Source organism: Pristiophorus japonicus, chromosome 5 (genome assembly GCF_044704955.1).
Source record: "Pristiophorus japonicus isolate sPriJap1 chromosome 5, sPriJap1.hap1, whole genome shotgun sequence".
NCBI lineage: Eukaryota > Metazoa > Chordata > Chondrichthyes > Pristiophoridae > Pristiophorus > Pristiophorus japonicus.
Window position 1 is genome coordinate 6,349,618 of NC_091981.1, and position 21,530 is coordinate 6,371,147.

The following is a 21,530-nucleotide window of genomic DNA, read 5'->3' on the forward strand; positions in this document are numbered from 1 at the left end:
GCCCCCTAGTTGTAGATTCCCCCACGAGAGGAAACAGCTAGCCTGCCAAGCCCCCTCAGAATCTTATGTTTCAATAAGATCACCTCATTCTAAACTCCAATGTGTATAGGCCCAACCTGCTCAATCTTTCTTCATAAGACAACCCCTTCATCTCAGGAATCAACCTCATAAACCGTCTCTGAACTGCCTCCAATGCAAGTATATCCTTTCTTAAATAAGGAGACCAAAATTGTATGCAGTACTCCAGATGTGGTCTTAACAACGCCCTGTACAGTTGGAGCAGGACTTCCCTACGTTTTGAAAGTCCATCGACCCTTATCAACCCTCTCTTACTTCAAAGAATTCAAATCAAACTTGTCAGACACGATTTGCCTTTAACAAATCCATGCTGGCTATCTTTTATTATCCCAAGTGACAATTTTGTCCTGGATTATGCCTCGAGAAGTTTCCCATCACCATTAAGCTGACTGGTCCATAGTTACCTGGTTTTTCCATCTTTTTTTAAATAGGGTGTAACATTTGTAATCCTCCAGTCGTCTGGCAACGCCCTCATATCCAAGAAGGATTGAAAAATTGTGGCTAGAGCCTCCACTATTTCCATCCTTACTTCGCTCAACCTAGGGATGCTTGTCATCTGGACCAGGCAGCTTTTCTACTAGAGTGCTGCCAATCTTTTAAGTATCTCCTCCTAATCTATTTTTATTCTGTCAAATTTCTCTGCTACATCCTCCTTTACTGATACATTGGCTGCATCCTCTTTTATGAAGACAGATGCAAAGAACTCATTTCGCACCTCAGCTATGCCCTCCTTTTTAGTCCCTAATCAGACCCACCCTTCTTTTGACAATCCTTATATTATATGTTCTGTTTCCCTTTATGTTGGCCACTAATCTTTTTTCATGCACTTTTTGCCCTTCTTATTTCCACTTTGTTCTCTGCAATCTATTATAAATCTAACATTTATCATAAGCCTCTTGTTTAATTTTTAATCTCCATATCCAGAGCTCTAGGTTTGAATGCCCTTCCTGTCTCTCTCTCCTCTTCCCTCCCCCCCCCCCCCCCCTCCAATAGGAATGTCTAGTCTGTACCTTAACTAGCTCCTCTTTGAGGGCCTCCCATTCTTTGTTTACTGTTTTACCTGCCAATCCACCTGGGTTACATTTCTCTTCAGCTCACTGAAGTCAGCTCTACTCCAGTTGAGTATCTTCACCTTTGCTCGAGGGCTAAATATTGATCAAGTTCATCAGGGAGAACTGTCCTGCTTCGAATAGTGTCATGGGATCCTTTACATTCATCTAAGGGGGCTTTTGGGGCCTCGGTTTGTCTCATCTGAAAAAATGGCATCACCAACAGTGCAGCACTACTCAGCCTAGATCATGTTTCTGGAGCACATCTTGAATCCACAACCTTCAGACTCAAGAGGTGAGAATGCTACCCATTGAGCCAAGGCTGCCAACCTACCAATACAAAATATTGGCCCACAGCAATGATTTAACTCAGTTCTAGGTCAAATGATTGGACCTGGCTAAGATAGGACCTCAAACAAACTTGTAGTAAAACATCCCAAGATGCTCCTTCACAAGAGTATTATAAAACAAAATTTGACACTGAGCCACATAAGGAGATATTAGGGCAAATGACCAAAAGCTTGGTCAAAGAGGTAGGTTTTAAGGAGTATCTTAAAAAGAGGGTGGAGGGGTTTTGGGAGGGAGTTCCAGAGCTTAGGGCCCAGGCAGCTGAAGGCACAGCCACCAATGGTGGAGCGATTAAAATCAGGGATGCTCAAGAGGGCAGAATTAGAGGAGCACAGAGATCTCCCATGGTGGGGAGGGTGGGGGGGGGGGAGATGGAGGAGGAAAGGAGAGATAGGAAGGGGAGGGGCCAGGGAGGGATTTGAAAACTTGGATGAGAATTCAACCAACTTCTGCATTTTAAAACTGGTGCTAGCCTAAACCAGTTCTGTTCAGGGTTTGTTTCACACCACAGCAGAACATAAACCATGTAACCATATAGCTAATTATGCACAAACATTTCTCTTTTATCCTCCACTATGCAAAAAATTGACAGCAGCTCATTCTGTACAGCAGCACTGTAGAAATGAAAGTTGTATTTCTGCTAGTTTAAACAGCTATTCGTTTATATTAAAAAAAAGGTAAAATATAAGTAGAGATTTCCTCAACCAGTGAGGGGATGCTCTACAAGTCTGCCATTGCATTATCATAGAATCATTCAGCCAGTCGTGGCTGTGCCGGCTCTTTGAAAGAGCAGTCCCCCCCCCCCCCCAACCCCCACTTTTTGTAAGTTTATCCTCAACATACCCGTCCAACTCCCCTTTAAAATTATTCATGGAATCAGCTTTCACCCACTTTGCAGGTAGAGCATTCCAGATCTCAACAGCTCTGAAAAAATTCTTATCTTCCTCTAGGCTTTTTGCCAGTGTTTTTAATTCAGTACCCAAATCTGCCTATGGCAGCAGCAGTTTACAAAGTCAGTTTCTTCAATCCTAGGTCAATTTTATGGCACACTAGTATGGTTCAACCAGTTTTTGATAAGAGGGCAACTATAAGTCTCTCCTTCCACCGCTGAACTAGGTCTCAACAACAGGCAACACTCGCCACATCTCAGGCACGCCACAGTAGTTACTTCAGTAAGATGCAAGTGCAACCAGTCATGCAGCAGGCACAAGTATTTGAGTTACGAGGGCCAACAATCACCAAGAGAAAATAGTTTCCCCTAAACAAGGCCCACACTCTTGTGTCCAATTGTGTTTGAGTTAAGAGGACAAAATCAGTTAATCAGAAGACCTCAGTATAACCTTACCATGAAAAAAGAATTGGTGGTAATCAAAATATTGAGTAGAGTACACAGATAATGGGAAGAATTTCATATGTACAAGCTGGGGCCTTTTCTTTTGAAAAGGTATGGTCACTGACATTACCATCAAGGTAATAGCACATGGACAAGAAAGATGAACCTAGTCCCAGAAAACATCTCTGCTATTGAGAGCATCAAGTTGGAACTAGCAAAACCACCAATTGGGGCAGCCAGCCTGAATGTCAGCCAAGGTTGGGATTCAAAGACTACCCTCGTGTGTGGTCGAGCATTTCATTAATGGAGCTACTGAACAGAGAACATTAAAACAATTCTGGTTGTTGGATTGTGTGCAAGACATACAAGAACAGTGCTTAAAATGAGCAGAAACTGTAATAAAAGATTTGTATAATTTTTATTGCTGTTAATTCAGGGGAAAAAGTTGCATAAAATCCAAAAATTTGTTCTAGAAATATAAGTGACCTTTCCAGTACATAACATCTTGAATATCAAAGGATACAGTAAACATGAACGAACTGAAGGTAGCAGCGTACCTCCTATATACAGTACAGTTTTTAAACCATAAAATTAGTTCCAATACAACCACCAAGTTATTTACAACATGTTGTCTTACAGGCTCGCGTGGCTTACCAATTTTGTTTTTTTTTTAAAATCTAATTTTAAAGAACTCAACAGCACAGTCGCACCAAGATCGTTGTTTTTCTATTCAATTGGTCATCCCAAAAAATTTAAGAAAAAGAAATGTGCTTTAAGGAAAATAAATGCCACACTTTATCCTCTAGCGATTTGAAAATAACTGAACTGATTGATATGGGTGGCATTAAAAAGGCCTAAACGTCAACAGGTATTTCTTACATGCAATAAGTAGTTCAGGTCAACGTCCTGTACACACAAGGTCCTAGCTACTGAAAAGCAGCTAAACTAGAATAACCAGATCAAGTCAGCTGCAATCTTTGTTCCAAAACAAAAAAAACCTTTATGACGAGCATTTTGTTTGACACGGGGGCTTTAAGACAAGACAGAGGCCTGCAAGAGCCTACAAACAAAACACATTCAAATCCTAGGACGCTCTCACTCGTTTTTCAAGTCGACAAAATACACCAATCCACTCTGATTCCACAAACTTAACAAAAAGCAGACTGCTGCATGCCAATATCACAGCTCCACACACATTCCCATTAATGTTAAAGGAATGCCAAGGGCCAAGATTAGACAACACTAAATTCAATCTATGCCGTGGAATGCAGCAACCCTCAAAACTGCCATCATCTTCTAAACCACCTCAGTGCACTTCGAAGAAATAAACCTGGAAGCAGAATAGTGCATATTGGCTTTTATCTCTTTTTTTAATAAAAAAAAAGCAGCATAAATTAGTGACAACGCCGACATGATTAATACCATCTACAAATATCGAGCATCAGTCTTCACATTATAGTAGTGGCAAATGCATGTGAAATGGTGAATTCACTACCACGTCAAATCTGCAGAGATTACGCTATCTACAATAAATATCTAACAGTGGTTATTTTCTTTTTCTTCGTGGAGACTCGTAACCTGTGTGTCGGAGTAAAATAACATTTGTTTTACATTCTAAAAATCTCAGTAAACACTGCCACGATAGCAGTTTCAGCTTAAAAAACAAAATCAAGTAATGTCCAATGCAAGTTTATGGTACAGTATAAAGATGGGACTCACAGAAAACGGTTGTGGCTATTCATCAATGGCTCTACCCAAGGATGAAGAAAGAAAAAACATTCACATTCTCGTCAAATTTAAATGGTCGTAATAAATATCACCAGAAAAAATTAAGGTAACGAAAGGAATTAGCTGCTCTAAATAAAATGCTTTAAAAATCCGTCTTTTTTTAAAAAATAAAGTTTACTGAAAAAAACTAACCAGACAACATTCTGATGAAGATTGTGTTTTTCCTGTTATTTTTATCTAGATTTATACAGGCACTCATAATTTTCCAAAGCTTTCTTTTTTTCCCCAAAAATCAATATAAAAGGCGTTACCTACATCAATGTCTAAATTTACTCTTTTATCCACTATGCCAAGAAGTACTGTCAATTCATGTAGTTACTTTTGAAAGCAGAGTGGTTTCTACATCAACTGAAAGAGAAAAAAAATAAAAAACGTTTAACAGAAAGGCAACCGAGACTCGGAGTTTGAAGACAATTTAACGTGGACAGATGTACCATGATGCAAGATGTGACGATGTGACCTAGCGTTTCAACCGGCAGCCAGTCTGCTCATTCCAGCCCAAGAGGTTTTTTTTTTTTTTAAATCGGACAGGTCGGTTCTCAAACACTGCCATAAATTACAAACAAACAGCGAACATTGCACGTGCCACAATACATTCATCAGTGCAAAAAACTAGAGGTCAATATTGTGAGCATTTCTAGGTCATCACAGACTGCTCTGTTGGCTTCATGAACACTGCAGCCAAAGTCGGTCAAGACACGTGAAAAGAAAATGCCACAATAAGTTCAAGACAACCCAGACTTCAGTGACCATGTACTAATCCCAATCTAATGGAGAAAACCATTGTTGCTGGACAAACAGAGCATCAAGTGTATGGTTAGGGTCAGACCCACGTATTCAGGCTCATTGCTAAGTTGATAATAGTCTTTCTAGCTTAGTCAGCGGAATCCAAATCATGAGGCGGAGCAAACTTTAATTTGAAGGCACCTGGAAAATGAGAAAAAAACTGGTTTTATTAAAAGACCATTGCAGCATGATCCAAACATTTATTACAAGACACACAGAAGAACACTGCAAAAGCCAGGTCCTTAATCTGCGGAGAAAGTTTTCACTGCCATCAATTATACCTTGCTATAGTTCATACATTACATTGCAAAAGGGCATTGATAAGACTGCCAAACTACTACTTTGTCCAAATGGTTTACAAGGTAAAAGACCATGTATTTTGGGATGGTGGAAATGAGGAAGAGGTCAAATAGCTCTCACTTTCTATTTCAGTGAGAAAAAAAAAATTACTTAAAAAAAAATGGCCTCACTTTAAGCCTGGTTGAGGTACCGAATGATGCCTGTGCCAATCTTTGTCCCATCCACAGATCTTTTGTTTTCGACTGGTCCAAGTGGCCGTCAATCATCCCTCACTTTAACTCAGTCAAGATTGTGGGAGGATTTCTTACTCTTGTTCAGTGATAGAGAGAGGGAGATGGCATTTGGGCCCTGCCCGAGAGGTAGCAGAGAGTTTATTCTGCTCATCCTCTTCACTGTGGTCCAGTCAAGAGCAAGAACTACACAGATGCTCCTAGTTCGGTTTTAAATTGAGAAACTAAGGTGAAAGGCGCGGGCCCTCAGTCCATTACACTAAAGATGAAGGCAGTAAAGGAGTAAACGTGGCAGTAATCAGGAAGCAGTGGTTCGGTGAGTTTCAAACATCTGAAATTTGTAGGAAGACGACTAAGGGAGGCAAGAAGTTCGGAGGTTCGGGCAAATAATAGGTTAGGTAGAGGACGGCAGCTGTCCCCCAGTAAAAAAGCTAAATCGGTTGGTTAAAACATATATTAGCTAAACTGAACCTCTGCTTTTGGAAAGGCAATGTCATTTTAAAACTCCATTTGTTTTCTCATTAATGTGCCTTGTACAAGAGACTCGAGTGGGTTAATTTTAAAATTTTGTACAGAAATGTACCACATGCCTAGCAACCTCAAATAGAAAGGTTCTGCACAACTACAAGTTCCCTCTCCCGAGGCTTTGCAGATTTTCTTTTCAAATCAAATGTTTTAATATCTGGTGCATTTGGAAACCATAGTATTTTTAATTCCTTCTTTTGCTTTGTGGAGTAACACGAGGTGGAAGGTGTTTTCTCAGAGGGTAGGCGCTTAGTTTTAGAGCACCTACTTTAGCCTAAAAACAATTTGGTGGTAGAGTTCAGCTATTTTTTTTTATATGGACAAGACTGGGAGATAATACATGCTTAATGATTTGAGAAATTGTCTTCACATCTACTGCGGCCCCCCCACCCCCACCCCGCCCCGCCAAACACACTTCTGTCTCATTAGTGGACAATAAAAGCAGCAATTTGCTCAGCACCACCTTTAACCACAACAGATCTTGGTACAGTACATGGCTTTAGTCGTAGTTCCTGTAGGCATGACCCACTGCTGAAAGCAAGGCAGCTCTCCAAAAACAATCAGGCATCCAAGTCCATTCCTGGAAAAAAAACCTCCTCCACCCGAATTAAGACGACCTCCAACTGTACGCCAACAACTTCACTCACTCCGTTTCAGATCCACCTCTGCTTTGTGCAGGACTTGCCTGTCCGACAGCCTGCTTGTGAAAACCCAACATGCAAGATGGAACAAGAGCACAACAAACTGGTCCACTCAACAACATAGCATGGCCTCGTCGCTTGTAAAACACATTTCAAAATTTCACCATCTTCACCAAGATAGGTACAGATGAGGGAGACTCGTCCTTCCACGGTTCCTCATCAGATCTTAAATGATTCCAGAGTTTTTGCTTCCAATACACGACTCAGGTGGTCTTTTCCAGGTATTACACACAGTATTACAACTGCTTCCCTACACCAGACCTGAACTTGTCATCCATGAGTTTGCAACCATGTCTCTTTATGCTACAATTACACGAAAGGGGTGATTTTCAAGCAGCATTCCTGGTGTGGAGATTGGCAGTGCATAATCAAGAAACCATGGGGATATAACCCCACATTCTCCCTATCCCATCATTTCAGCTGATAGAAAACTGTTGGGAGCGCGCTTGCAATTTTCCAAGGAATTCTTACAAGGCTTTGGTGAGACGACACGTGGAGCACTGTGCAGTTTTCGGCTCCTTTTCTGAGGAAGGATATACTTGCCTTAAAGGCAGTGCAACAAAGGCTCACTAGATTGATTCCTGGGAAGAGAGGGTTGTCCAATGAGGAGAGATTGAGTTTGTATTCATTGGGAGTTTAGAAGAATGAGAAATGATCTCATTGAAACATAAGATTCTGAGGGGATCGACAGGGTAGTTGCTGAGAGGTTGTTTCTCCCTGGGCTGGAAAGTCTAGAACCAGGGGTCACAGTCTCATAAGGGGTCGGCCATTTAGGACGAAGATGAGGGTTGTGAATCTTTGGAATTCTCTGCCCCAGGGGGCTGTGGATGCTGAACCATGGAGTATATTCAAGGCTGAGATATAGATTTTTGGACCTCTAGGGGAATCAAGGGATATGGGGATCGGGCGGGAAAGTGATGGTCAAAGATCAGCCATGATCTTATTGAATGGCAGAGCAGGTTCGAGGGGCCTTACGGCCGACTCCTGCTCCTAATTCTTATGTTCATGCTCCCTGAAATGTTCATTTGTAAAATGAAACCCTGGGAATCATCGTTGCAGTGCACTCCCTGCACCACTTCCAATTCCCCCGTGTCTGCGACCAGAATCGGATGCAGCATTCAAGATGCTGCCAGACTTGCCAGCTTCATCAGGATAGCCTCAGACTCGATCTCTGCTGATCTGACCGTATTGCTCAGCATGCTGCTCAAGTATGTTTAATGCCAACGCTGCCGCCAGGAACCTTTCAGTCTCTCCCGAGAGCCGGGGTTGTACACAATTATCTCCTTCAGGCATCTTCGACCAACTAAAGTAATAAAGCTCATCTTTACAAATGAACATTTTGTTGTCATTAGTTTTTAAGAATTCAGAATGCTGGCTTGTGCTACAATGTGGTGGAGCAGATAATTACACTTGCCAAATATTCCCAATCTCAGCTCGACAGTTGGGTTGGAGCAGTCAGGATAAAGGGAAGAGGCAAAGGAAACAAGATTAAAAATAAGATAATGTTGTGCCGTGTGGGGGGGCTTGCAATGCATTACTCAGCCCCTGCATCTGATTTTCTGTTAAGCAAAAAATAAAATCACAAAATCTGAAACCAAGTTCTCTCTGTGACCCACAAATTTCATTAACGCTCAAACAGGGAGGTACAAGCTGCATGTGCAGAACGGCAGAATGTAGGATGAATGCCATGGATTACTGAATTTTCAAAGTCTTCCTCACAATATGCATGGAGTACATTAATATTCAACTTGCAACTCAACAACGCACTGGTCACTCAGTAACGCAGCGATTACATGCAGATCTACGCAAGAGTTTGTAAAACAGAGTTCAGTGGTTCAACCACATCATCACATGATTACAGTTAACACGCCAGTAAGTGTCGATGCATTTCAAACAAATTAGGCCGTGCCACAGCTTAATTGCAAGGTGAGTGTGTGAAAGTGCCATTTCAAGACTCCAGCTACATATCAATCTAAAATGTTCGAAACAGATGACTATTCTTGTTGTCTTGAATATTCCGCTTACCTGGCTGACTGGCCTCCATTGATGGCTGTTTGCAATCCTGTGCATAGTGTCCACCTACACCACAATTATAACAGGATACATTGCCATTCTTTTTAGGTCCTAACCCATTGACACTGGTGACCATGTTGGCCACTTGGTACATCAATGGAAATCCTCGGACAAACCCCGGCATTTGCTGCATCGCGTAGTTAGTCTGATTTGCCATAGGGTCGTGCATTAGTCCGTTAGTGTAAGGGTTCTGATAAAAGGGCATCTGGGTTCCATTGTTTTGATGTGCTTGGTTGAGGTAGCTTCCATTACAAAGAGAGGTTATGCCACTGAAAGGGATGAAGGGAACTCTGATCAGCTGGCTGGGTATCGAGTTGGGGTAGTAGTAGTTGAGCTGAGGGTTACTATTGGTCCCACAGCTACCTCGGCAGCCACAGGAACTACAAGTCCCACAGCCCAGCGGCTGAGCTGCTGGAATGGTCCCATTAGTACTCGTATTTCCTATTGTATTTATGTAAGAGGTGCTGTCACTCTGAGCTGTGCTGTGAGTTAACGCAGTATTGAGGCTTGGGACGGGGCCCGGCGTGTGGGTGGGGACTGATGATCCAGCAGACTGGATCTGACCCACAGGAGATGGAGAGGTTGCCGCGCCTGGCAAAGGCAAAACGCTAGCCGGATTTCCACTCAAGTTGTACGAGCCCTGTGGCGAGGGCAAGCCAGCGGCGGGAAGCATCACTTTTAAACTGGCGGACTCTGGCACTGTTCCGAGATGTCCGTCGGCCTGAGGCAACAAGGCGTTCAGTCCTATGTTCTGCGTTGAAGGTTTTGCAGTCGAATCTAAAGCGGAGGGTGTTGCAAGTTTTCCGGATGGAGAGTGGCTGTGAACAGCTATGAAAGCAGTGTTGGCTGATCCGATGTTCACGGAGCCTGCTGGTGGCTGGGGTCCTGGAACACGGCAGTTCTCCAGGTTCATTTGCGGTGCTGCCATTTTGTGTCTGTGCACCATGGGATGCAGAGCAGGACTAGCAGCCTGCAGGAGGAAAGGCGTCGCCACTGATAGAGGCGAAGGGATCAGGTCCAGTCTCTTCCCTGCTTCAGCAGCGGCAACCGATGTTACGTGCGAAGAATCCCGAAGAGAGACAGCCACGGGAGGGATGGTGACAATCATCCCAACAGTTTTAGCGTCTACAGGAGCAACATAGTCTGGCTTCTTTCCACCATTTTGCATCATGTAGTGTATTGGAGGCATTAAAGGAATGCGAGGAAGCAAAGGGGCAGGCGGATTCCCTGGAAGAGTACAGTTCTCACTCTGCACTGGTGCGACCTGAGCAGTTGGCCTCATGGTACTTCCACGGATAGAGTTACAAGACGGCCTCTCTTTCTGCTTATCTTTCCCGGAATCCTCCGAAGTGCTATCAGAATCTATCAAAAGGAAATAGAAGCATGTAAATGCATTACATTTGTAACACATGATATTTTGTAACAAAAAGTAGAGCATCAACTTAATTCTTCTAAAAAAAAATCTAGATTATACAAAAGCAGTTAGAAATTGATTAATGCTCACAAAAACACCCATTGCAAAGCAACGCGGAGGAAAATTGTGGCACTCCTTCAATAACTAGTCAAAATATCATAAGCTGGAAAAGAGATTGATTGTATGGTAGAGTAAAACTGATGTTTACCATAAACAAATGGACAAATTTGCAAAGACTGACCGAGTAGAAATATGCTTTAGGAACAGGAGCAGGCCCCTTGAGCCTATTCTGCCATTCAAGTCGATCATGGCTGGTCTGTCCCTCAGCTCCCATTTATCGGCCCTTGATCCATATCCCTCGATACCTGTACCCAGTAAAAAATTGTTGATCGCAGTCTTGAAAATTTCAGTTGAAATTAGGCATGTGGCACAAAACTGCCGCTCTATTGTACTGTCATTTTATATTTCTTCACCTCCCAAACCTGCGGCCTCTACCACCTAGGAGGACAAGGGCAGCAGGCGCATGGGAACACCACCACCTCCACGTTCCCCTCCCAGTCACACACCATCCTGACTTGGAAATATATCGGCTGTTCCTTCATTGCCACTGGGTCAAAATCCTGGAACTCCCCCCCCAACAACACTGTGGGAGCACCTTCACCACACGGACTGTAGCGGTTCAAGGCGGCGGCTCACCATAACCTTCGAGGGCAATAAATGCTGGCCTTGCCAGCGACATCCACAGCCCCTGAACTAATGAAAAAAAAACGATTTTCTCCCAATGGTTACAACAGACTGTAGATTTAGCAGTGTTTGGGAAGTCAAAGTTTGGTTACAGAGGGTATCCATCATGCTTGTATTTTAAATAAGCGAAGTTCCAAATTTTGCATTTAGCTCATGCCCACGGATGCAATGACATATCCAGATTGTAATATTCTTACTATAACATTTGAAACACACACTGCATATAGACAACATGCTAATGCTGCATAGAAATAGATTGGGAGCATTTGGTACAACAGCTGAAAGAAAAATATTCTGATCAAAAAGTAACGATCAAACACAAGACAACTTTCGAAGAGATATCTGGTAATACTACATTATCCGTGCCATACGCGACAGCCTGGCTCAATGGTAGCGCTCTCATCTTGGATTCAAGGTTGTGGGTTCAAGTCCCACTCCAGAACTTGTGCATATAATATACCAAGTGCAAGCTCAAGGGGATGCCACAATAATTGGAGGTGCCAATTTTCAAATGGTTGTATTAAACCGAGGCCCTGTCTGCCTGCTGGAGGCAAAATACCCATGGTACAATTTGAAGAGGAGTAGGGAATTCTCTCCTTGTCCCCAACCAATAGTTAATCCCTCGACCACTACCACAAAAAACGATTTAACCGGTGATTTAGCACATTTGCTGTTTGGATCTCGCTATGTACAAATTGGTGACCACATCTGCCTATGCAACAGTGACCACACTTCCAAAGTAATTAATTTGCTGTGAAGCACCTTCAGTACATCCTGAAAATCACAATATATACTTTCACTCTTTCTTGCTCCTAACTTAGATGGAAATACCCAGTGTCACATTTACAAGTGGAACATCAGGACCCAAGATCGAAGCAACAGTGGACATCCCTGTGATCAATTTAACAGAATCAGTGCATTCAACGCATGGCAGATTTGACAACAGGCACAACTGGTATTTTTTATAACAACTCTTGCATAGCAGCTGAAGGGAAGGGGCAGGGTTAGCAGACTAGTTTTAATTTTAGGAGGCTTTTGAAGGAGAGAGAAAGGTAGTAAGGGATGAGATTTGGGGAGGAAGGTTCCAAGGAGCAAGGGCACAATGACCGAAGGAGCAGCTGTCAACAGAGCAAAGATAGCTGGGAACGAGGAGCAATCCAGTGTCGGAGGAGCACAAGTTGCAGGCTGGGGACTCACAGCTGCACGTGGACAGTACAAGGTGATGGATTACCACATCGCCAATAAACCAAGGTAGGTGTAAAAATGCAGGCACGGGGAAAGGCCTGATGCACTACATTCAGTTACCATTCTAAGCCATATTGAGCACAAAGGCACTAAGCAGAGAATATTAATGGCTTACCCAGCAAGGGAATTGGGGGCGGGCAGGTAAATGGTCAAACGAGGCTGCTAGCTACAGAAAACAAAAATGCGTTTGCATTCAGGTAATTTTGACCACATCGCTTGACTGCCCCACCCTCCCTAAAAGTTTTCAAAATATTTAAAATAAATGCTCACAATAGTTTGACACTTCAATTTCAAACTAAATGAGAGAAGTAAATTTTTTTTTTTAAATTCGTAGCCAATCGTTCCAATTCTTTGTCAAATCACAAACGCCAGGTCACCTTGGGCCCATTCAAGGATCACTCTGCGCCAATGCTCTTAGCCAAAAGGCCTAGAGCCACTGCACCGTTCCTGGAAGTACTGCAATACCAGGTTCGTGCCATGGAGGTGGATGGGTCAGGTCCCCCACACACCTCCGTAAATGATTAAAGGCAATTCTAAATTGGCATTAATTTATGGTACAGGTCGAACCTCTTTTATCCAGAACTCCCTTATCCGGAACCACCCCTCGTCCAGAACCATTCCCGGCCCCAGGTGGCGCATGCGCAGAACTCAGACATGAATAAATTGACGTCCTTCCTCGCTGCAGACTCCCGCAATCGCTGGCCTGACCCACTGCCACCCCCACCCACCTCATGATCTCTCTGCTGCAGTCCTAGCCCCAAGCCAGCCAGCCCTGATATCCCAATGCTCAGTACCTGTACCATCCAATTTAACGTGACCACCCCTCACCTGGAAAAATCCCTTATCCAGAACAGGCCAGGTCCCGAGGGTTCAGGATAAGGGAGGTTCAACCTGTAGTTTGTTACACAAGGCACTCCAAAATATTACAAACATCAAGAAAAAAAAACACCTCCCACATTTTGTTACAATTATTTATCGTTTTACAATTCATCTTCATTTACACCTCGGCGCTAAAGTTTTTTTGGACACCTGTTAGTTTGCAACTATTTTAGTTGCATCAAATACCCAGGTGAGATCCAGTTAGTCCACCATAACGTTACCCACCAGCTTTCATTATCTGCTTAAAGTTAAAATGCATTTGCAAGTCAAGTTCTTTAAGCATCCACATGGTGTCAGAAAAAAATGACGACTTGTTTGATTGCAGGTTGTTAAAAAAAACAATCGAGAGGGATTTTAGAAATGAAAAGAAACTCACCTTTGTCTTTCTCATCTTCACTTTCACAGCTCTCTCTCCCATCGTGTCTTGGGCTGGAGGGAGAACTGTAACTTTCTGAAGAGCTGTCTCCACATGCCTCCAGACCAGAGCCAACATCTCTTAATTCTAAAACAATCAGGTAGGTGCCATTGAGTAATAAGATAAAGCCAATCACCTTTTCAGTCTGCGGCGTGATGACGCACAGGTACAGGCTATGTAATCCATGGCATTCTTTTGCAAAATACTTTAGTTTGCTTCTCTTTACTTTCTCATTCCTTGTCCTTCAGCCAAGTGCGCAGGACAGTTTGGGCTAAACCATCACCACTCAGTCCACTCTGCGACTGGGAGGTGTGCTGCAGGAACCACTTCATTTGCTGTGATTAGGGAAACCCAGCTGTTGTTTAACCCCCTCCCCATCTCAAACCAATTGCCAGGTTGGAAAATTTATATTCTCCCTACAGTTACACCACCAGATGATTTTGCAAAACATGCCAAAAAGTATTTATATACAATTTTACAATGGCAAAAGCATTTTAAAATGTAATGAAGGACAGAGTCAATGATACCCAACACAACAATTAATTCTTAAACTGAAAGAAAATCTGCAATTAGATTGCATCGGATGAGAGCAAATATCAGAAATATCACTTGATGTTGGATCAAAAGGGAATTTCTCAAACGGATAGCAATAAAGGTAGTGAGTGCTATACTTTATCTTGGCCACTAGGTGATGCTACAGCCTCAAAGTCAAAATGGTTCATGACTGGAAGTGTTGCCCACAAGCTCCAATGCAACAGAGCGGTAGGATTCTGGCTCTCAGCATTCGTTCCTACATTGTTAATGTAGGTCATTGCAGGCGCCAAGCAGAAACCAAGCATCCCTCCCTACCCCACCACACTACAGGGATAAAAGAAACAACGGCCTCCATCACTGCCTCAGACTTCCTAATGCAAAAGCAAAAATTACTGCGGATGGTAGAAATCTGAAATCAGAGAGACCTTTCATGAGAACTGGCAAACGGTCATCGACTGAAACGTTAACTCCGTTTCTCTCTCCACAGACGCTGCCTGAGCGTTTCCAGCATTTTCTGTTTTTATTTCAGATTTCCTAATAGTTAGTAGTGCGAGAGCAGTACTGCATTGTTACAAAAAGCTGAGGAATGTAAAAACTGAAGTAGGGACAGAGGACGTTAACATATGTTGATGATGCTGGGTGATCGATGCACGGTGGAAGCAGCACCTCCACATCCATCAGTTAGAATATTCCTTATTCACTCAATGCAACTTCAATACTGAAATATAGAATAACATTTTCCACAAGGGTGTCTAATCAAGTTGCAGTCAGCTTTCCAAGTACATGATTCACAATATAGGGGATTCTGTAATCTTTGCAGCAATTAAATGACAGCAGTTTTGGAATGGGGAAAAAGATCCAATTGAAACTGTTCCGTTAGTTACAGTTATACTCCCCTCAATGGTACTAATGCCTCCAGTGGCTTTAGAAATCAGCTTGCTAACAAAAGCCAATTATCTGGGGTTTCTGCTAAGTACTGACGGTACGGATCCTGGCTACAATCATTTGTCCGTATATTGCAAGGCAAGTGCCAGCGAAGCACTGACTCATAAGAACATAAGAATTAGGAGCAGGAGTCGGCCACACGGCCCCTCGAGCCTGCACCGCTATTCAATAAGATCATGGCTGATCTTCGATCTCAACTCCACTTTCCCGTCCAATTTCCATATCCCTTGATTCCCCATGAGCCCAAAAATCTCAACCTTGAATATACTCAACGACTCTTTGGGGCAGAGAATTCCAAAGATTCACAATCCTCCGAGTGAGGAAATTCACTCCTCATCTCAGTCCTAAATGGCCGACCCCTTATCCTGAGACTGTGACTCCTCCAGCCCGGGGGAAACAACCTCTCAGCATCTACCCTGTCAAGCCCCCTCAGAATCTTGTATGTTTCAATGAGATCACCTCTCATTCTTCTAAACTCCGGAGTATCGAATCAATCTACTCAATCACTCATGGGACAGCTTTTTCATCCCAGGGATCTTTTCTAAATCTTTTCTCTGCCTTACTTGTCGAGTTACAGTTGCTGAGGTATATTTTCCACTCTGATGGTAGAAACTTTTACACCACCAACTGAAGTTAAATTTTAATTGCAACATTTCCTTTGGAACTATTAATGCCTTTTGTCTCAACTACTTACTCAGCTCTTACTTACACGGCTTACCAAAACAATAGTAAAACAGAAAGGTTACCAACTGCTATCTTTGTAGACCCTTTATATAAAAAAAAAACGAGTATTACACATTAAATTCTTGCTGGTAAAGTCATTACCTCCGACCATCATTTTGTAAAACTAACTTGAGCAATATAAAATGGATTTCAACAATTAAGTTCAGTAAGTTGTTTTCACTAGGTTTTATTGGTGGACTTAAAATGGAAATGTAGCAAGATGATGCAGCAATCTGCACAACTCAAAGTAGTTTTGTGAAGAAATATCCAGCAAAAAAAAGCAGGTTCCGCTGGTTTGTCTGAAAGTTCTCACCACACAGAGCAAAAAAAAGCGTTTTTGGAAAACCCAGTAACCCCTGTGCCCGAGGAATAGAGAGTGCAAGTGAAGTAATCTCTAAACAAACACAAAGTAACGTGTTACCAAGCACCATAATGCTACTCCAGTTCTTAAATTAATCCAGCTGGAATCCAGGTAGATTAAGCAACAAACCCCAAAGAATACAGTTTCCCCTCAGCAGGTCTGCACAGAATTACTGACCACCTAGTTTCACACTACTCATACCTCCCAAGTCAGCGTCCCTCAGAACCCACATTTCTCTCTTCCCGTTTACCATAGGTTTGCATTTTGCATCCACCTCCCCTATTGAGTGATCATAAACCCCTGGGTACAATGTCCCCACCCCCCCAACCTCAGTGGTCACACACCGTCCTCACAACTGAAATAGTCTGCTAAAGAATGAATTCCCCTCCCTTTAAGACAGCTTAAGAAGTTCATCCGAACTATAATGAAAGAGAGGGTGGAGGGCCCATGTGCCGGACATCTTTGAGGCCACTCGGCATCAAGTGACGGAGACTTTTGAGCGTGATGGTAATGACCGTAAAGGTCCTCTTCAGCCCAACTCCCCCCCGCCCCCCGCCGCCCCCAAGTTGTGATGTTGACATTGATTGAGCAACATTGCCATGACTCCCCCAACTTAGCTACTTTGACGGCCTCCCAATCTCTCTTCCCTTCCCCTCCCCGCCCAATGCATAGTCACTTTGCCCACATCCTTGGCAGGCTTTAACCCAACCTCCCAGCAAAGTGTTAATTCCCTCACCCACCAGCCGAGAACGTTTGCCACCACCTCTTCCTTTCCATCAGCCCCCACTCCACTTTATCCCCATGCCCACTGATTCTTGACTACTATCCTTACTCTGGACTTCCCCGAAGCAATGCCACAGGAGATTGACTAGAATATAAAATGACATATACACATAAATAGCCATAAATGGCTGCGGGAGTGACGTGGATGACGACAGTCCTTACCTTTTCCTGGCCCAGTCCACACATGCTGCACGGGTGGGATTCGAAGAATACCATTACTAACGGGTGTCCTGTGACTCCCTCGGTCCACCTTGTGACTACTGTTAAAAAGCAAAAGGATAAAATAAGTAGGGATGGATCACAAAGACTAAATACTTCTTTCTCTTCCCCCAACTCCAAAATTCTTCCTAATGACTGCCAGTGTTCTTGATTAGCTGTGTGGCTGCACGGCAATCTGCAGGTCCCATGCAGCCAGCTCCATGGTATTCTGATGTCAAGAAACGTGCACGTGGTAATTTGAATGGCCCCGCGCACCCAAAATTTAACGGGGAACATTGATGATTGCCCTGGTGTATAAAAGGAAGCCAAAGGTTGTGTCCTGTTACATTGTACTTGTCGCACAGTTTGAAAACACAAATCTAGTGAATATAGCAAGACATCTAAACCTCTTGCTAGGATAAGCTGCCGTACAAACACAGGCTTTCCCCTACAAATCTTATGACATTTGCCAAAGTGAAGTAAACACCATTTGACAAGAATGTCTATAGTACACACTAATGGTACAGTTGATTTCTGTTAAGCTGTATGGGAATGTTTTTCTGCATAATGATAGGCAATTTCAGTTTAAGTCTGCAATATATTTATGATTACTGTAAAACTGCAATTTTCCCTCAACCGCCCCAATTTTTTCCTCTTTCACCCCTCCCCTACCTCCCCAAAACAAGCTAACTGACACCTTGGTAGAAAGAATAGAAAATAATATTTTTTGAAAAGGAGTGTGTAAAGGTTGGTATTCAGAAGATTTGGTATCCTGGTACACAAATCCAAGAAAGTTAACGTGCACATACAGCAAGCAATAAGGAAGGCAAATGGTATGTTGGCCTTTATTGCAAAGGGGGTGGGCGTACAAGAAGGAAGGAAGTCCTGCTGCAATTATATAGAGCTTTGGTGAGGAGAGCTGCATACAGTTTTGGTCTCCTTACTATAGGAAGATATACTTGCTTTAGAGGGGGTGCAACAAAGGTTCACTAGATTGATCCCTGGGATGGGAGGATTGTCCTATGGGGAATGATTGAGTAGATTGGGCCTATAATCTCTGGAGTTTAGAAGAATGAGAGGTGATCTCATTGAAATGTACAATTTTTCTTTTAACAAGAGGGGGCTTGACAAGGTAGATGCTGAGACACTGTTTTTCCCGGCTGGGGAGTCGAGAACTAGGGGGCATAAGTCTCAGGATAAGGGATCGGTCATTTAGGATTGAGATCTGGTCACCCCACATTAAAAGAATCCATGCACAGGCATCTTCCACCCTTTAGTATGTAGTTCAGGACTTAGATTGTCAGGTCCCTCATTGAAACAACTGTGAACTCATCCCTTTTTGGTGTGGAAGCGGGTCATCCTCGATACAAGGGATTGCCTGATACTATACAAACAATCATAGAATAGTGCAGCACAGGAGGCCGCCATTTGGCCCAGAGTCTGTCACTGTTCTTCTGAAGAGTAGTCCCACTCCCCCCTTCTTTCCCCATATCCCTTCAATTTTTTTTCTGCTCCAACTATTTCCCCTTTGAAGGTTACTATTGAATCTGTATCCACCATCCTATCAGACAGTGCATTCCAAATCCTAACCACTCGTTGGATTAACATTTTTTTAAACCTCATGTCGCGCCTGGTTCTTTTGCTGATCACCTTAAATCTGTGCCGTCTCGTTATGAACCCTTCAGCCATTGGAAACAGTTTCTCTCTATCTAAATCTGATTTTAAACACCTCAATCAAATCTCCACTTAGCCTTCTCTGCTCCAAGGAGAATAATCCCAGCTTCTCCAGTCTATCCTCGCAACTGTAATCCCTCATCTCTGGAACCATTCTCGTAAATGTCTTCTGTACCCTCTCCAAAGCCTTCACATCCTTCCTAAAGTGGGGTGCCCGAATTGCACACACTACTCCAACTGGGGCCGAACTAGTGTTTTGTATCGGTTTAGCATAACTTCCCAGCTTTTGTACTCTATGCCTCTATTTATAAAGCCTCGGATCCCATACGCTTTATTAACTGCTTTGTTAAGTGTATGGTCTCTCCTCATCCTTCCTACCAAAATGCACCACCTCACAATTCTCTGCGTTCAATGGTCATGTGACCGCCCATTCCACCATCCTGTCTAGAGCCTCTTAAAGTCTATTACTATCTTGCTCACTGTCGCTGTTTACCACACGTCCAAGTTTCGTGTCATCTGAAAATGGTGCCCTGTACCCCCAAGTCCAAGTCATAAAAAAGCAGTGGTCCTAGTACTGAACCTTGGGGATCGCCACTGTATACCTCCCCTCCAGTCCGAAAACAGCCAGTCACCACAACTCTGTTTTCCATCCCTCAGCCAATTTTGTATCCATACTGCTACTGCTCCTTTTTTGACGAGAAATGTCTTCACTCGGAGGGCTGTGAATCTTTGGAAATCTCCACACCAGAGGGCTGTGGCTGCTCACTTGTTGAGTATATTCAAGAAATAGATCGAAAGATTCTTGGGCACGAAGTGAATCGAGGATATGGGGACTAGGCGGTAAGTGGAGTTGAGGTCAAAGGTCAGCCATTATCTTATTGAATGGCGGAGCAGGCTCGAAGGGCCGTATGGCCGACTCCTGCTCCTAATTCTTATTTTCTTGTGTAAGGATCGTTGAATTGGAGCCATCAGCAAATACCTCAGTGCCATTCTTCATGAAGCAACTTAAACAATGAGTGTTTAGAAGCCTCCCATAAGCATGTTGGGTAGTGCAGCCATGTTTGATCCAATCTTTACCCAAGCACTATCCTGGATCAAGGGCCAGCAATCAGGACCAGGAACCCTGGCAGTTATTTCAGCTCTCCAATCCAGGCTGCAGCTCAACATACTACCTGCCTTTTCCTCCTCTCTGACCTGAAATAAAGATTTGCACGGTTCTATTCCAACTCATTCTTTCCTCAGCCCTTCAAGCTAGAATTCCTTACCCACCTTAATACTTATTTTAAACAAATAAATAAACAGCAAGAGAACATTTAACACTCTCCCAGAATCTTAACTCATACATACATGTCTGTCTGAGTGTTCAGCTGCTTACTCCCAGGTGAAGAATTTCTTTTATCTTCTGACAAACACTACAATGGACGGGGGAAAAAATGCATGATCAGAATCCATTTGAATATCTGGAGACACAGTAAGTAAAGATTAGCACCAGCTGAGACACAGGAATGACTGTAATCAGAACTGCCGTGTTTTTCCTGCGTACTATATACTCCAACATTCTAAACCACAGCAAATACTGGTACCATGTTCATTTACAGGTGTATAAAACACTGGAAAACAGCCTGACAAAAATCACAATTTTTAAAAAAACTCTCCGCAGTTCTACATTACATTGTAAACTAAATGGTACAATTTTAAAGGGGGTTCAAGCACAGAGCCACCTGGGGTTATGCACACACAAATATTTCAAGGTGGCAGGATGTTGAGAAGCCTTGTAAAAAGACATATCGGAACATTGGCTTCATTAACAGAGGAAGAGAACACACAAGCAAGGAAGTTATGCTAGACCTTAGCTGGAGTAGTGTGTTCACTTTTGGCCACAAGCCTTTAGGAAGGATCAAGGCCTTGGAGAGGGTGCAGGGGAGATTTACTAGAATGCTACCAAGAAAAAGGGACTTTAGTTATGTGGAGAAAGTTAAGAGGAGATTTGATTGGAGGTGTTCAAAATCATGAACTGTTTTGATAAGAGTAAATAAGCAGAAATTGTTTCCAGTGGCTAAAGAATCGAGAATCAGAGGACACAGATTTGTGAATGGCAAAAGAACCAGAGGGAAATGAGGAAACATGTTTTTATGCAGCGGGTTGTTGTGATCTGGAATGTACTGCCTGAAAGGGCGATGGGAGCAGATTCAACAGTAACATCCAATGAGGAATTGGATAAATACTTGGAGAAAGAATTGGCAGGGCTATGGGGAAAGAGCAGGAGAATGGGAGTAATTGGATGGCTCGACCAAAGAGCTGGTACGATGGGCCGAAATGGCCTCATTCTGTGCAGTATCATTTTATGATTCTCTTTCAAATGCTTTGTCTTCCCTGTAAAATATATAGAAGTGAACCCTTTAAC

General features: G+C 43.1%; 1 protein-coding gene across 4 annotated transcripts in view; it reads right to left on the minus strand.

Moving 5' to 3' along the window:
* Positions 1-3,209: 3,209 nt before the first annotated feature.
* The window catches only part of zcchc2 (zinc finger, CCHC domain containing 2), a 71,586-nt gene continuing 53,265 nt past the window's right edge, over positions 3,210-21,530 (minus strand). Inside the window, exons 10-15 of one of the 4 annotated variants that reach the window (XR_011593295.1) lie at positions 20,474-20,538; positions 17,417-17,514; positions 13,870-13,995; positions 9,164-10,573; positions 4,852-4,944; positions 3,210-4,138 (exon numbers count right to left, since the gene is read on the minus strand). Coding sequence is in view for 3 of the 4 variants with exons in the window: in XM_070880334.1 (XP_070736435.1) it covers positions 5,471-5,523; positions 9,164-10,573; positions 13,870-13,995; positions 17,417-17,514; positions 20,474-20,538 (1,752 nt within the window). In the remaining variant the exon portion in view is untranslated. Of the gene's footprint in view, positions 10,574-13,869; positions 13,996-17,416; positions 17,515-20,473; positions 20,539-21,530 lie in introns of all 4 variants that reach the window. The other 3 variants (XM_070880335.1, XM_070880334.1, XM_070880337.1) reach the window with 3 other exon arrangements.